This window comes from Gymnogyps californianus, chromosome 3 (genome assembly GCF_018139145.2).
Source record: "Gymnogyps californianus isolate 813 chromosome 3, ASM1813914v2, whole genome shotgun sequence".
In the NCBI taxonomy this organism is placed as follows: domain Eukaryota; kingdom Metazoa; phylum Chordata; class Aves; order Accipitriformes; family Cathartidae; genus Gymnogyps; species Gymnogyps californianus.
This window is the reverse complement of record NC_059473.1, coordinates 123,966,287-123,984,127: the sequence shown is the minus strand read 5'-3', so window position 1 is coordinate 123,984,127 and position 17,841 is coordinate 123,966,287. Positions and strand designations below refer to the sequence as shown.

Here is a 17,841-nt window from a genome sequence, read left to right as displayed (position 1 = left end):
CAGAGAAAATCTAGAAGATTAAACTTCTAGACTTCTCTGTTGCTTTAAAGAATTAGCAGGAATTGATGCTTTGAGGAAAAGGTACAAGGGACTCTGCCTTCAATATATAATGACTTTACTATGGAAGTTTACTTACATCGCACATGAAAAGCATCATAAAAGCTCAGCTGGTTTGTAATATAGCCATACTAACACATACACATAAACACTGCATTAATAAAGTTCCTGTCTGAGCAGTCTGTCCAGCCATAGTCCTAAAACTCTGCAGGACTAATAACTAGAGCAAACAGCTGTAAGTTTCAAGCAAAATTTATTTTCTTTTTTTTTTTTTAATTTGTCTCTGAACTGCATCAAAGAACAAAGTCCAGGTTAGAATTGCCATTAGTGTCCATTCCTGTTCCCTTTCCTGTTTCTCTTTGAAATGTCCCTGAATCTTCTAGTCACTTGAAAAAGCAGAGGGCACCTTGACTATTTGTATTGGAATTGGGTGCTGCAGAAAGATCAAGTGCAAGTCTGACTTGTGTTGGGTATGATCCTGCATGTGATTGAAGAGGCTCAGCTCTGGTTGGCACAAAGGAGAGCTGAGGTTTAGTGCTTCATAGAATCAAGCCCTCCGTGACTTTCCTCACAACTCTGCTAAGTCTCAAGCCCTGCCAAGTCCCCTTTCTAACCTAAGTTTCCTAGACACATGCTACAGGCTTTTTTGACAGCAGGGTGCTTGGCAGCTATTTGAACTGTGAAAGGACCTGCTGTGTTAAGCTCATTTTCCATTCTTAGTGCTTCTTCCTTCCTTCCTTATTTCATTCTTGGGCTGGGGATCTTTCTAAGGTTGAGATCACAGGCCAGACCTTGCCGGCTTAAATAAATACCATTAAAAAATAAACTGAGAAACAAACCCAGTCCTCCGGTACCATGGACCAGAATTCAAATAAGAGGCAAGAAGGACCTGTGTTGAAAGAGGGGAAGCTAGGTACAGCAAGGTGGAAGCAGATCAACATCAGATCAACTGAGAGACAGTACTGCCTTTTGTAGTCACCTATTAATAAAGAATCCTTTGCATATTAAAATATCATTCTACTTCTTGAATGTAACGGAATAATTGGTTTTGCAGGAGGATTGAGAGTGGCTCTAAGGGGGACCAATCTGGAAGGGGTTAACTTGGTGTTGTTTGGATCTCAGCCTTGCCCGATTTTGGAGGATGACAGAAATTCGACAAGAATTAAATGTGAAGTTCCCTCTCGGGTAAGAAACCATATTTTTTGGGGAACAGCCGGCAGCCTACCGGCCTTTCTATGTTTTCCTGGCCTGAGCTACACTAGGGGAAGGGCAAACGGTAGCCCATCAGCCAAGTCTCGGCTGCGGGTCTATTTACAATGGACTCCACCTACAGTTTAGACCAACTTAATTAACAATAGATTGATAGATGATTTATGAAAACCAGTGAAACAGCAAAAAATCTAGATTACAAAGTCATTAGCTAAGCCTCACATAAACAAAACTGGGGCTTTGAACTCCAGCAAAATTGCCTGTCTCCACTTTCATTTGTCTGCTAGTAGATTGCACATGCCTGGGACAATTGCTCTTGCTCACATTGTTGAACCTCTTCAGCTCCAAATCTTCTACTTTACATCCAGATCTCCTTTGGACATTATCTGTGTGTCGTCCAAAACCACGCCTAGGGATTGTTAGCAGCAGTGCTCTTTGCTGCATGGCAAAATTATACCCAGGATGATGCTAATAGTTTAAGTGTAGGGATACCTGTCTACGCCTATGACTTACCACTGTTTAATTTACTAGTATGGATATAGCAAATGAAAATCTGCATAGTCTGGGATTGTTTTAAGGTTTCAAACTCTCCATAGATGTCCCTTTAAAGTCAGCGTAACTGTACACATTTAAGTAGTGTCTGGTGTATATACAAATTTTGTCGGTGCCATGTGCCTGACTTATTAAGTATAGGAGATGCAGGAATATAGGGAATAACTTTTTTTATTGGTACATTCTTATCCCTGACATTTTCTTCATTTCTGTTTCTAGGGGACAGAAGATGCTGCTGTCCATGTGACACTGATTTTTGGGTACCAGTCAACAACAGTAACCAACTTGTTCCAATACGATCCTTCCTTAAACCCTGCTGTTGTATCACTGAGCAGAAACAGAAGTGGCATAGCAGGTGAAAAAGCTGCAGACCCATATTGGGCATCATCTGTAGAAGTGTCATTATTGCAGATGGTGGTGGGATGGAGGGAATTTAGGTCTATGGAGTTTGGTGATCCGACGTTGTTTTTTTGTTCTTTTCTTTTAACTTGTGGTCTCTGTTTCCTGCTAGTCCTGATCAGTCCTGGTTGTTTTATGCTGGTTTTTCTCTAGCATATGTGAGATAATGAGTTACTTGCTTTAGGCCAGTATGGGTGATGTCCACAGGATGTCAGGTGTGGTATAGTGCTTCTTTTGTGTCATATTTCTCTAACGCTGCTCTGAAATTATCATCCCACCCATTCATTCTTGGTAACGAGTTCAGCCATGACAAGAGAAATGAGCTCTAGAGAGTGTCCTTCTCCAGGATCCCAAAGGGTTGATCATAAAGTGCATTGTGCATTTTAGGTTGCTGAAAGCAGAAGAGAGGCAACGCTTGTCTTGCTAGTTCCCATTTCCAAGTCAAACTGTTCCTTCTGCTTTGACCTTGTGATCCGTTACTTTAGAATATGAGCTTAGACTTCATGGACTTTGTGGGGGCAAAATCCCAAGTAGATCTCATGGAGTGTTTAACATTCCTGTCTTTTGAAAGTTTCTATTTGGGGTTGGGTTTTTTTGCTCATTTCCCTTCTTTTTTTTCCACAAGGTTTTGGCTGGGCATTGGGAATAGAACACCTTAATGGCGAACGGTGTCCACTTACAGACAAGTCTTTTAGGAAGAAGGTTTACTACATTTCTGTGTGGCAACCAGACACCAGATTCCTAGTATCTGAGAGATGAAGGAAGATAGGAGGAAGACAGAAATATTCCTGCTTTCCTACCCACCCCACTCCCATTCCTCCAAGGATGCAATCATCTGATTTTTTTTTTTTTTTTCTCTCTTTGCAGCCTTAATAAAGCTCCCCCAAGCTCAGCAGTTTGGCTGAACTTGGTGGGGATGCAAGGAGTTAGGTGACTGCCAGTGACGAAATGCACTTCTTGCTGCATGCCTGGCTTTTCTATTCCTTTCCCCACATGCCCTTGTCATTTTCTATTACTCCAGAATGCATAAATAAAAGAAAATGTCCTTTATCATCTGAATATTATTCAGATACCATAGCACCAAGGGGAGACTTTTCTAGCCGCGGGCAGCCCAGGTGCAAGGAATTCCTTAATGTTATAGCATCTCGTGAACAGTGGTGTGGCTGAGTTCAATCTCCTATTCAGAACCTCCACGGCTTCGTCTTTCAATATAATTTTCCTCCTATATAATAAAAAGAATAAATAAATTACACCGATGCCTTCCAGGCATCTAGGATTAAGCTGACAATTGACCAAGAGTCCAAAGAGTTCATGCTATTAATATATTCAACTTTGCAGGCTTTCAAACTTTATTTGACTCTTTGCGCATGCAGAGTTGAAAAGTACTGTCTTCAAGACCTGCTTAGAGGAGCTGGTAGACGAGGGGAGCTTTGTTCAGACTCTCTTGCTTCATGGAAGGCAGAGACTTCTCCAAAGCTGAGGCTGCGGAGCTGAGTGGTAACGGTGACCGTGCCCGCCATGGAGGCGATGCTAAAGCCAAGTGACCCTGGCCTCTGCTTGGGAGACAAAATTGCTACTCAGATCTGAATCTCTAGTAAGGATGCATCAACCTATAAAACTTAATTTTGATTAAGACAAGGTGAGAGAGTAAAGCAGATGAGCTGCTCCTGCCTACCTCCCTGTGTGGCTGGGATAACAGTGCCGCATGCTCAGTGAAGAAGAGGAATGGGCAAAAATGAAGCTGTTCTGTGACAGCTGATCTTCACCAGCTGTTCTGGAGGGACTCTGTGGGTAGACAAGTGTTTCAGGCTGGCCGGCTCAGAGGGATGGTAAAGAGACATTAACACCTTTTGCTTGATTAATTTAGGAAAAGGATTTATGTAACATAGTGGTCTATGACAGCAGGGAGTTGGACTTGAGGACCCCTTCTCATCCTGTTTATTCCTGCTTCTGTGCAATTGAACGCACACCCTTCAGATAAGACGGGAGGACGAGATTCACCTCCTAAACACACCTCTGTGCTTGTTGCTTAGATGTCTTCCATAGTGAAGAGAAATAGGCAGTTCTGTGGTGGGATTCACCACAGCTTTTTTGGATGTCTTCCTTAGAATAAGATGAATCATGCCATAAAGGCTTTGTTTCTCTTCATTGACTACAGATATAGCTATCTCAATGAAAATGCCTTTATTTGGACCAAGGCATACCCCTTAATTTTTTAAGCTATTTCAGGAGGAATTTAGGTTATGAAATTCCCTTCTCCACTGTCCTTGTCTTTTTCTATTACTACAGTATGCACAAATAAAGGAAAGTATCCTCTATTATCTGAATATAATTTGGCTTACAACAGAGCTTAAATGGGAGACAGAGCCATGTTTCCTGAAAACAAGGTGCTTTGGAGCATGCATGGGTATCTGACTTTAGGTAGATCATTTAGCTGTGGGAGGCTCCTGTTAAAGTTAGATGGCTCCATAGTGCTGAAAAGTGTGGTCTGGATCATTGTCAGGGATTTAGGAAAAATCCCAGAACTCCTTAGCTGCAGTTTATGTGAGCTTTAGAAAGACTGGATTTGGCTTTTATCAGCTGCAGACATTTATAGGACGGACATTTATGGTAAGGGGGCATGGATCCTATCCTGAGTGTGTACCAGCAGGCTGAGAGTGGCTGTAGATGGTCATAGCCAAGGTCACAGTCCTAACATCTCAAGACAACCCTGATGGCTGGTGACCTTATCAGGGAGGCCAAGGGACTGAGCGGGATACGGAACCACTGTGGTCTTCAATTTTTTGTTTTGGGCTGATGGACGTGACTGGACTTGTTCTGGCATGATGAGACTCTTCCTCAGGCAATGGTTACATGTGCTAAAACAACTGTTGCCAGAAACACTGAAATAGTTTCGTCCATTCTCCTCTCTGCAGGGGGTCAGGAGCTTCAGATTGGAATATCCCAGTTTGCCAGCTACCGAGGGTCAGATGTCAAGGTCCAAATTGGGGGCTCATGGGCACAGATCCAGGCGCAGACAGACCGTGGTGTTAATGTGACGCTTCCAGCCTTGGCTGCGGGATGGTACAACGTTTCTGTCATCGTCAATGGCATTGCTATCGCTTCAAACAGGTGTGTGAACGTGTGTGCTTTCCTTAAGGTATGAATTTAATTCTCTGTCCTATTTGGTATTTTAGGGTTAATCTGAAAAGGAAAGTAAGAGTTTTCACAAATTCTGTACCTAACAGTGAAATCTGCAGTGTGGTATAAAATTATGAATAATTATCAAGGCATTTATTGATCTGTGGAACCCAAGTCAGCAAACTGCTAATGCTAGTCAATTAGCTCCCCTTGGATCAGTAGGAGGCAGGAGAGAAACATTTTAGAAAAAACAGTTGATTTGATGAAAAATGCATATTCAGGCAATCAAAGGTATTCACAGATTCAGGTCAAATGCAGATAAATCCTGCTGTAGGAAAACAGCAGAAGAAAAGAAACACTTTTCATGAGAAAAACAAAAGCTAGTTTGAAAAATAAAAAAATGCTTTGTTTGGAGAATTTTTAAATGATGCTATTTCCATCTTTTAAGGTGACACTTCAAGTTCGTGCCTGGATAAATGTAGTATAAAAGAATTAAAATGTGGGGGAAAACTGACCTGAAAGTGGGATGCAACAATGCATTCACAAGCAACACAATTTTGCTCCTCAGCCACGCAGCTCTCATCCATGGCAGCTGCTAAGAATGATCCTGAAACAGTGGTATTGGGGAGAAGGGAGCTGCTTTTATTGCTCACAAACCACCCGAAGCTGCTTGTTGCGTTAATGAACTTCAGAAGGAGAAAGCCTCTGGTCGGTGGGATGACAGGCGGGGATTCATCCCATCTGATAGTGGAGTCTGTTAGCAGCACCATCACTTTGTCTCCAGGGACAGAGAGTGGAGGGAGATGGGCCATCCCAGGAGACAACTCTGATCTCTGGTGGGCTGGATTGCAGGATAGGGAAGGTCTACTTCTCTAACATGTCTTTTTAGGGCAGGGGGTGTTTTTGAAAAGAGGTTGATGAGGAGGAAAAGTAGATGTAGGTGGGACAGAAGGCGAGCTACACCCTTACCTGAGTGGGCTTCAGGAGGTTATGTCTGGGTTTCCTCTTGCTGCAGTTACCTCCGCTATCTGGTGGGAGGATGTAAGGAAGGCAGGCAGCTGGGATGTCTCTTCAGTGCACTTGCATCTCCTGTCTGTGGGCATAGCTGCAGTGAGATCTGTTTGGCAAAAAACCCCTCATTCTTGCTTCTTTTGGTGGGCAATTCAGTTACACCTCATGGACTAAATTTGGCCCACAGGTTGCAATTTGATAAGACGGTGTTCATAACAGATGTAGCTCAAATCACATGGAAAAATTTGGGGGGTGGAGTGGTCTTGTCACTGTGGCATTGAACAAAGGGGATGTGCCAAGTGGGTGTTTGGCCTTCCAACCTAGAAGGAGTTGTAAGAAAGAATAGCACTGCAGCAGGAGAGAAAAACATAAAAAAGCCCCAAATCCCCCAAACCCCTCTCTATGTTGCTTGTGTTTTGCAGGGTTGAGCCGTTAATCCAGTACCTCTCGGAGATCTTCGGCATAGAGCCCTGTTGTGGCTCTTTTCTGGGTAAACAGCGTCGGTACATCTGCAGCCACTTATGGAGGTTAAAGGGATCAAGGGCACAGTTTTCCTGCAGGAATGGAAAGGGCATCCCATTTCACATCAGTTTAAATGAGGGTGTTTTAAATCTGTGACCCTTTATTATGCAGACATCAACTGGCAGACAGCAGCAGGCTGGAAATGTGGGATTGTAGTGAGCATCCCTCAGTCTGGTTGGGTGGCTTATGGCTCCCTGTGCTTTGAATTTGATTTCCCCAAGTGTTTGCTCATGTATCCTTGCATGTTCCCATTGGGAAAACAAAGCACGCCCACACCTGACTCATCTGTGCTGTTTCTTTCAGTCGTTACGCCTCCATCTTTCAAGGCTTTCTATGTGAAAGTTAGACGGAAAGCAGGGTACTATTGTAGTTTGAAGCAAACAATAATTTCAAGTGATCCCAAAGGGGATGTTCATTTTCGTTACGTTGAAAAGACAGCCCCCCCCCTTTTTCAATGTTAATTTTAATCAAAAGTGAAATATTTATTAATTCCATTCCAAGCTTTTAAACATTGGAAATAATTTAAGTATGTTTCAGAGCAAAACATCACTGAACTAAAAAGAAAAGTTTTACTTTAAATCTTAAAAAGCAGATTTGGGGTGGTTGATTTATTTTGTTATTTGGCTGGGGGTGGGAGAGAGTTGAATCCCTGTAGTGAGTTTTACATGAGCCCTTAGAAATGCTTTTATAGAAGACAGAGAAATTCTTATGATGCAACCTCAGGTCCTCTACAGATTGCTCTCCCAGCTTCACAACACACAAAAATTCAGAGGCTTTGTGGTAAGTGGTTAGTTCAATAGTTTGTGAAGTGCCCAGGCCTTGAAAGATGAGAGCATGGATAGAGCCTGGATAGCAAATGCTATCAGTTTTGAAGATTAAGCTATACTAAAAAAAAAATTGCACTCTTCGTATTTAAGAGTAAATTGAAATTTAAATAAGAGCTGATTAACTCTTTGGCTGTGGTTTTATGAATGCCTTAAGCTGACTTAGAATCTCACAGCTGCAAAAAGCACCAGTCCTTTCCCCGCCTTATCTCTAGTCTTTTGTTGTCTCTAACACTTGTGTGGCCATCTGGAGTAAGGATTTGAGATCACTCAAAAGGAACTCCATTATAAAACAACTTTATTTTGCAGCCACATGATGGGAAAAGGAAGGGAATGGGCCTAATGGATAAAGAGGTTGAAGCAAGGCAGGGCACTGGGAGTGCCAGTACTGCAAGCTAAAGGAAGACGGAGGGAGGTTTCAGCTGGGCTCTGGGCTTGGAAGCATGGGAATAGGCTGGGAATGCTGGAGGGTTTGCATTTTTATGATTATCGCTTCCTAAAATCCAGACTGCTCCTTCTTCAGTACTACGCTTATTCTCAGCACCCTGGGAGGCAGTGCAGATACCGCTGCTTTGCAATGTCATGTAAATCCAGACGTCAGGATTCACGCTTATTCCAGATAATTAGCACTTACCAGAGTGGTAGCAGAGAATCCCAAGGCTGCTGCTCATGTCAATGTGGAGATGGAGACTTCAGTGCCATGTTCTAGAATAACTATGTAGGTCAGACAAAAGATAGCCTGTCTCCCAGAGTGACCCAAAAATAGGATGCCTTAGGAAGATTATATGAGTGGAGCAGTGTATAATGATACTTCTCTACAATAGTCTTCCAGCTTCCAACACTTGACACATGGACAGCTCCAGCTGGAAGTCATAACTTGATGTCTAACTTCCTGAGTTGCTTTTCCATATGAATGACCCTATCTGTTCACACCAAGAGCCTGTTTACCCATTTGCTGTCTTCTTCTGTGGTCTTAAGTAGATGCCCAGGGATTAAAAACATCAAGGCAACCACAGGGGAAAGCAGACAGCCTGCCTTCCTCCAGCCCATGCATGGGAAGCCCTGGTTGGAGTTGCTATTGATAGTGGAGGGGGAACAGCTCTTCTCTTCCTCTTCCTGTACTACCTGTCTTAAATGGTGCAGACTGGGAGCATATAAGTAGGGGAGGGCTTGAAGCTGGAAGCATTCATCAATGTATCAGCTTTTCTGGTCAGTGAACTCCTCAAGGGCCAGTGACCATCAGCGCATGGCAAATCTGGCACTCTGCCCGAGTGGCCAGGCAGAACTGAAGATTGAAGGATGGTCTGTGGTTCTGGCTTTTTGTTTGAAAGTAGTCATACCGCATTCTGCATCCCTGTATGCAGCAGGACCAAACCATCCCTACCATCTCCTCACCTGCCTGTACAGACACCCATTCCCTGAAGAGTTCAGTCTCTGTTTGCTCTCAGGGGTCCTCTCACAGCAGCTTCCTCCAGTTCTGTGGTGGCTTTCTACTGTCATTTACTGCCATGAAGGTCCCTGGCTCTCTGATACCTTAGCCTCTAGTCCACATAGGTTTGTCCTGATGCATGACTGCTATTGTCTCTAGCCGTCTGGTTCCAAAAAAAGGACTTTCTTCTTCCATTCAGCCTAGCTAAGACTGTCTGCCATGCTTATCAGCTTTATTATGGTTTATGATTTTTCACAGACAAGTCATTAATTCCTTTCCTGCATGTAATGTCCTTCTTCCTTATTTTGTTTTACTCCTAGGTGGAACACTGCTCACAATCTCTGGGGTGGGCTTTAGCCAAAATCCTGCCCTGGTTTCTGTTTCAATGAACAGGCAAACCTGTACGGTGACTCACTTGGCAGAAGAGACAGTCTGGTGCCTGACTCCACCAGCTGCTAATTTGTCTAATGAAGATTCACAAGATATCTCTGTCAGAGTAAACGTAGTCATCAGCAATAGGTCACTTCAGCATGCTCTCTTTGCAAAAAGGACCACCACCTTTAATTACCAAAGAGCTTTGACTCCTCTGATTACTGTCGTTGAAATGGAAATCACAGATAGCAGCCTGCTCTTGAGCATCCAGGGGATAAACATCACTGGATCTGTGGCTAAGCTTGGATACAGTGAATGTGAACTTGAGTTTCGAAGTGGCAACAAGTCTGCAATGTTTTATCAGTGCTCTTTGCCACTGGACAGTCTGGAACCTGGGACTTTCCCCATCCAGGTTATCCAGAGGCAGCTAGGATATGCTCGTGTGACAGCAAGGCTGCAGGCCCTTACAATAACTCCGCGTATAACCTCCATATTCCCATCACGAGGATCAATCTGTGGTGGGATGTTACTCACTATATCTGGTATTGCTTTAAAATCCAGGAGGAATTTGGTACAGGTCAGCCTGGAGAGTAATTATTCCTGTGAGATCCAGAACTCTGACAACAATGCCATTAGTTGTATTGTCCTTCCAGGGGCTCATCCTTTGCATTATCAGTGGCTGGCTGAGGCATCTTGGGCCCTTAATGTCACAGCGACTGTCAATGGGATCAGCAGTGTCTGCCTTGGAGACTGTACACTCCATCTTCATGAGCAGTGGACCCCCCTTGTAGATTTGGTGACCTGGGAGACCGATGGGACATTCACCTATGTGATGATTAAAGGACAGAGGTTGGCATGGCCAAGTGATAGCCCCATGGTACACGTGAATAACCAGGCTGTCTGCAAGGTAACTTTCTGGAATGAGACCAGCATCAAGTGCCAGACAGACTGCATTGCCCCAGGGGAGCACAACATTTCCATATCCAACGGGAAAAGTGGGCAAGCTTGCTTCAGAAAGGCGTCCAGTGTTCTCACCATCCTGCCTCAGGTGTACCGGTTTTACCCACGAAACTTCAGTACCAATGGTGGAGGCCTGCTCACCTTAGCAGGCTCAGCACTGAAAGGAAAGAGAATGACTTCTGTTCTCATTGATCATCACCCTTGCCTCATTCTCAATGTCACCTGCGTAGCTATCCAGTGCACAGTGCCTCCAGGTACTGGGACTAGGGCTTTGAGTCTAAAAGTAGATGGCATCTCTTATTACCTTGGAAGAATAAGTTACAGTGAGGAGTTTACCCCAGTTTTCCTTTCGCTTGTTGCAACTGGTCTCCTTTTAACGATGACAGTATCACAGGTCACAGAGATGGACACCATCTACGTATTTGTTGGAGACTTTCCTTGTAGTGGTGTCACCATCACTCGCTCTGCTTTGCAGTGCTCAGCTCCTCTGCTCCCTGTTGGCGAGTACCACGTGCTGGGCCTGGATGTCCCCAGGGGCTGGGCTTCCTCCAACCTGACGTTCACCTCTCAGCTGGTGGTGACAGCTGTGCATCGCAACTGGGGTAAGTCATGAAGGCTTGTCGCAGCTCCTCCATGGGGTGTAGTGTGAAGGACTGAGGTGATTGGGGTTTTTTTTGGCATGAAAGCAAAAATTAAGTATTCAAAAAAATACCCTTGTTCACAGCTGGCTGTCAGGCTCTGTCTTAAATCTCATTTTCTGTCCTTTTTCAAGGTGGCTTGAATGGAGGAGCAGTTTACCTGCATGGAACTGGGTTTTCCCCAGGGAAGACTTTGGTCACAGTCTGTGGCACCAACTGTGGACTGCTGGGCAACACGACGATGACTGACCTGAGCTGCCTTGCCCCACGCTTACACGGTCAGCTAAGACACAAAACCTGGCATTGTGTTAAAAATATCCCCTAAAAACCTATCTTGACCCAAAAGTAGGTGGGGGGCAGTGTATCTCATCCCAGGGGAACAGAGAGCAGCAGCAGCCCTGGAGAAAGGAGAGGAGCTACCATAGCATTGACTTCTGGTTTTTGAGCTCAGTCCAAAGACAATTGCTGTCAGGGGGAGTGTTTGTGTCAATGGCCACGGGCTTTGAACTAGATCCTCTATGTGGCTGTGGCCACACATTCTTTGTGGGTGTGTATGAGATGTGCACAATGTCACCAGTTCCTTGTGGTAGCTGTTCCTTGGGAAAACTGTCTCACATAAAATGTGCATGAGGGCTGTTGGGTTGGGTATCCAAGCGCCTCTTGGCTATTGTGACCATCTTAGTGAGCTGAGCTCCCTTAAATGCCTTTTCTTCTGTGGCCCCGTACATTTTGTGTTTTGGCTGCATGGTGGGACAGCTTCAGTGGGGTAAGGGGGTAGGAGGAAAAGGGTGAATGACTGGGAGGGTGAACAAATGATACACTATGGCCAGTTCATACCTTTGGGAAGCTGGAGATGGGCATTTGAATTCCTTGAGAGGAAGATGGGATCATCCCACGGCCAGAGCATCCTCCTTAACTGCAGAGAGGCAGCAGGGAATGGTACCAGGATCTCCAGCTCTCTCAGAGAAATAACCCTGCCTCAGTTTTGGAGGAAACTCTTCGAAATGGGCATTTCCTGGGACAAGACATATTTCCTCCCTCTCCTACTGGCAGCACAGAATTAGGCTCCTAAAAGATCTGCAAAAGGCAGGATTTAAGACTTTTAAATCTAACCCTGAGACACACGCCATTTCCCAAACGCTAAGCACAGAGCACGTACCTTGGTGCTGCAGCATTGCAATACTTGGTAGCATAACACTTCGGCCCCTACACAGCTCTGATGCTAGGAGAACATCCTGAGATCTACAGAAGTATTTGCTGTTCTGTGGCCATCCAGAGATCCATCATCCAGGTGACCAAAGATCCATGGCCTCTTATCCTTTGTGGACGTGGAAGAAAGTTGGCAGTGAGAGTGTCTATCAGGGTAAATTGCCAGGACTTTGCTCAAAGGTGTGTGGAATCTCCATCCTCCAAAATAGTCAGAAGTTGACTAGATTAGTTGCTGAGAAACCAGTCCAATGTGAAATTTAACATTCTTTTGAGCAAGGATTGGGACAAGAGACATCCAGGGGTCCTCTTCAGCCTCACTTATTCCAAAATTCTAAATTTGCTCTTGTCATTTTGAATGCTTCCTTTCCTCATCCATGAGGAATACTAAGAAAAATGGAGGGGGGGGGGGGGGAGGCTTTAAAATCCAACCACAAGCACTCAGAAGGAGACACCAAGAGGTCATAAGGGCTCTATTTTCTTTGTTTTAAACAAGATCTGGGCACAGTCCACAAAACTGCTTATTATTTTTTAAACAAGAAAAAAGACATGGTGCTGGAGTGTTGAGAAAAAAAAAAAAAAAAGAAATCAGAGCACGAAACAGGGAAGCCTGGTTATTGCAGGAAGAACAGCAGAATAAAATGTAATCAAATTGATCCAAACTGTGAAAACATTAATAACTGTGTTCAAAATTCACTGAGTGGTAGGCGGCAGAGGGAGCCTGGGGAAACCCATCTTACAGGCAGGACCACAATGCTTATTACTGACACTAGATGTCAGCAAGTGAATGCTGATTGCTGGTTGCGTTTCTGGAGAGAAGATGCAAAGGATGTGTTGCCTCAGTCCCCAAAGGGACACAGGCACTATTGCTTTGAGGCCAGTTACAAGACAACCTCTCTCTCCCCTGCCGTGGATTTTGCAGCGCGCAGCCTTGCAAATCTCACCAGTCGAGTTGCAAAAATGTTTCTCTGTCAATGAAGTATTTACAAGAAAGTGTTTGGGTTTTTTTTTTTTTGCATTTAAGAAAAAAATATTCTTGACAGGCTGTTTAAATCTGTGAGTCTTTGCCAGGCTATTTGTACTCCCTGAGACAGGCATGTTCAGCCTGTGCACATCTACATGCAGCATACGTGAATCTGTATATAGAGCAAGATGCTTTCCAGATGGCTTTTCCCTAATATTTAGGGGGTTGCACACCCCCACCATTTAGGGCATGAGTGGACTTATTCAGTGCAGTTAGTGCAGTCTCACCTCATAGTTTACATGCCGCTGTTTGCCCGGGGAAGTTTGCCACTTGGCACTCGCACATCCAGTGCTCAGACCTTTCTTTCACAGCCTCGTCCACGTGGGAGAGGTGGCGAAGTGACTTTGGGGATGCGGGACCACGAGCCATGAAGGAGATGGGAGGGATAGATCTGTGGTGCCCCAGGGCCCCTTCGGTGCAGAGGCTGGTGCGGCCAGGTTGGATGCTTATCTGACATTTCCTGGCGCTGCTCGTGGATCGGGTGATGAGAAGTGAAGAGTTCAAGCTGCATTTCTTCTGTTACAGCACGCTGTGAAGCAGAAACGCCTCCCCTCCGGCACTGCGGGATGTCAGGTGGCAGCTCGCTGCCCTGGGGTTTCAGTGCTAGGTCATGTTGTGTCTGGCCTGCTTAAGATTAGAGATGTTCACATGGGAATCCCCAACCAGTCCATCTAGCTTACTCATGTGATCAAATCCGTAGGGCCAGGCTCTGCAGGTAGGAAATGTGACTTCTTTCCCATTTAACAGGCAGTTTTCTAAGACACGAGGAACTACCAGTCTCAGCAGGATCCATCCATAAGCCTGCCCTGCGGGTTCTTCCTTAGGAACGGGTGTCGAGCGGGGTTGGAGCAAGGTTTCAGTTTGATCGTTGACAAGAGCTGGGCACGCTGAATACTGAAACATGCACAAGGAATAGGAACGCAAGCCCAGACTCTTTTATGATAAAACTGTTGTCTTTTGTAAGCTGCAGAAAAATCAATTCAGAACAGAGCTAAAATTTGAGTTTCACCCTTAAAGCTTAAGAAAATTAACAAAATTAAATAAAATTAACAAAACCACACTCCCTTCAAGGAAAAACAAAACCAAACCAAAAAAACCCAACCTAACCCAAAAGTCTTTAAAGGTCTGGTAAAGAGATAACCGGCTTGATCCCAAGAGCTCTCCCCTTCTCTTGTTCTTGCTTTGTTACTCATGTCACAGCACTGTCGATGAGTGCAAATACAGCTGTGGATTCTGTTCAGCTCAGGTTAAAGTTACAGAACGCATGGTTAATGTCTGTGGGATTGAATTCTGCTCCTGTGAAAGATGGGAAGACTAGCAGGAAGCTTGAGGCAGGTGACAAAATAACTGAATATTCCTATTAGGTGATATTAGAGTGGGTACCATATATGAATTTTGCAGTAAGCCTGTACCTGAGATTGTATGTTTGACATTGGGGTGAGAGTAAAGAAGGCACACCTTTAAAAGGAGGTGAACCAATAAGAAGATCCATCAGGGAAAAAGCTGAGTCTGATTTGCCTGGTTGCATCAGCGTGCTTGGAATAACAGGTCTTGCTTTAGGGCTTTAACGTAACAGCTCTTGGGATCTTTGTTAGTGAGTCCTGGACTTACCATGAGCCAGATTACATCGGTAAAAGTGGATGCTTAGGGAAGAGAATTTAGATTAAAAGCTAGAAATGAAATGAGGCTGGTTTAAAAGGGAGAGAGACATGGCTTGGTGGAGCTCTTCATATGTGGCAAGAGGAGAGAGAGGAATGAGTTTTGGTTGCAGCAATGCAGATGTACCAAGGAGATGCACTGAGCTAGGACCAAGGGGGACTACAGCCAGGGAAATGGGATGATTTGTATGAGTAAATGCAGAAGATTTGAAGAGGACGTGCTGTGGCAATTGAGACCTCCATAGAAGCCAGGGCCTCTGATGTTTATTGTGGAGATCAAACCAAAGGATCCAAATGGTCCCTTCTGTCTTTCAAATCCAGAAATGAAATTAAAAAAGAGGAAAAAAAAATGTATATTGATTACACGGCAGGAACGTTCTGACAGTAAGATCTATCAGGCGGTAGAATAGATGCTTGCAAAGTCACCTCTTGGGACTTCTGAAACTCGGCTGTGCGAAATGAATGTCTCCTAGGGAGCAATTCTTCATAGGCTAAAGGTTGGACCTGATGACCTTAACACGTCTCTTTTTTCCTCCCCCCCCCCTTTTTTTTTTTTAACCTTTGTCTCCTCTGCTAAGCACATGTTAATGTTATGCTCTGCAGTCCGTTTTGTGAGCAGCGGATAACTGGGGATGTGCGGTTTGGCACCGGGACTCCTCGGGCAATTGTTCAATCAATCTGCAGCTGCCCTTGGAACTCCTGTAGGTTTTAGCCTCATCACATGTCCGGTAGTTGTTATTAAACAGTGACCCAGAACAAAGCCCTTGTGCTGAGCATCCTAGGACCCTGGCTTAAGCCAGAGTATCCCTCAAAGACAGGGTTGGGGGCAGTCGGTCCCTAACCCATTACCAACACGCAGAGATTTGGCTGCCGTTGTGTCTGATCTCAAAAGAGAAGCCGTAATGGGGTGAATGCATTCATCTCGGTGATGGGATTGTATTACATGTGATTAGCAGGTTTTATCTTTATAGGGAATATAAAGCATAAAGAAACTTCATTCTGGGGTTTGAACACTAACCAATTAAGCAGGGAGAAGAATTGTGACCCAGAACAGGCAGACTATCCTTTTAGGACATACCAAGTGTGTTGCAATCTTTAGTTGATATTTTTTGTCACTGTTGTGGCAGGAGATAATGGCACCAATAATACCAAATATTTCCGTTTAATGGTCTGAGGAAGGGGGATGAAAGGCCAAGACTTCCTCCTAACGGAGAAAAGACATTAAATCCTCTGGGAGCAGGGGAATAGGAGGATCTCAGAGGTCCCCAAGGAAGGAATGAGTAATGGACATCTCCTCAAAGAGTGGTATCTCCATCAGATGGACAGGAGCTGTAGGGCGTGGAGACAAGATCTCTCCCTCCTTCCACCTGAGAGGGAGAAAGCGGTCCTAGGTTTGATTCTAGGGTGTAGAGATTAAGCAGGGTTTTCTTGGATTTTGCTTCCACTGATCTCTTTACAACCCTTTGTAACCATGCTCTTTAGCTTAGATTTTATAAATTAATACCTTTGTTTGCCTGGTTTGATTTAAAAATGGTTTCAGCAGTTGGCAGGATGCAAGGCCTCATGTTCCTACAGGCATGATAACATTGAGATGAGGGCACTGGAGCACATCAGAAATGCCCAATTTCCGTGTAACTTTTCAGGGGTGTCCAAAGGGTGACAGGCTGTTCTTCTGCTCAGCTCTAAGGGCTGTGCAGGAAATATCTTCTGGTGGCCTACATTAGCCAGGCAAGTTCTTTGACAGCAGCAAGGTATCTAGGAAAATATTCACGTCCTGAGATTCTGTGGTTCATTTCTAACATTCATCCTAAAATAGGGTTCAGCTGTTTTTCTATCCAGGAAAACCCTGCCATGTTCTTTTCAAGACCACAAAAGAAAACCAAAGCCTCTTTTGATTAGCTCAGCAACCTGTTGTTTCTTCTTAAACTGTGGAATGTGAATTTAATCTTCCTTTGACCACCCACCTTCAGAGCGTGGTCAAACACTGGAACAGGTTTCCTAGAGAGCTGGTCGATGCCCCAAGCCTGTCAGCATTTAAGAGGCATTTGGACAATGCCCTTAACAACGCGCTTTAACTTTTAGTCAGCCCTGAAGTGGTCAGGCAGTTGGACTAGATGATCATGGTAGGTCCCTTTCAACTGCAAATATTCTATTCTATTCGAGTTGGTTATTCATCTAAGGTAGCCGTACATTCTCCATTACGACATCTGAGCTTATCACAGCCTTTTGTGTCACTAGTAGAATAAAATAGTAAAGCAGAAGGAGCTGTTATACTCCATTACAAAAGGGGAAAAAATTCTTCTGTCCACAGGAAAGTGGTGGGTTTGTGGACGAAGGAAAGGGCAGTGCCGTCACTGCTTGGATGTCCTTCGTCTTTGCTAGTTTTGAGAAGTTCTCAGCCTCTCACTGGGCGGAAAAAAAGCATACGTGCCATCTCTTTTGGAGAAATTCCTGTAATGAATTGGTTCTGCTGCAGGTTGTTGCAAAGGCAAGCTCTTTGTAGTATTTAGTCCTCTTGGATGGTATTCATTTGCCAAAAATCAGATTTCTAGCGCCACTTAAAATGCCCTTGTAATGGCAGCCTGGCCTCAAGGAAGACGCAAGGCTTCTGTGGGAACTATAGAACACCTGAGGTGGCTCTAGACATAATTTCTGGACAATAAAAGCAAAATACAGGCATGGTGCCATCATTCCTTTAGGCTTCTCTGTCTATTACTTTTCTCTCTCATGTTTATATGTAGGTCTTTGAGGCAGGGATTGTGTTTGGCTGTGTTGGAATGGATGCCAAGCAAGAGAATTGTCGCTGCATTTGGGGAAGGAAAGAGATTCAGCATATTGCAAAATGTGTGAAGTAACAATG

General features: G+C 44.5%; 1 protein-coding gene across 1 annotated transcript in view; it reads left to right on the top strand.

Annotated features, from left to right (window-relative positions):
• The window catches only part of PKHD1 (PKHD1 ciliary IPT domain containing fibrocystin/polyductin), a 262,741-nt gene that overhangs the window by 37,254 nt on the left and 207,646 nt on the right, over positions 1–17,841 (top strand). Inside the window, 6 exon segments of the mRNA XM_050894040.1 lie at positions 1,112–1,242; positions 2,038–2,173; positions 5,133–5,328; positions 6,771–6,838; positions 9,444–11,057; positions 11,228–11,371. Of these exon segments, the coding sequence (XP_050749997.1) occupies positions 1,112–1,242; positions 2,038–2,173; positions 5,133–5,328; positions 6,771–6,838; positions 9,444–11,057; positions 11,228–11,371 (2,289 nt within the window).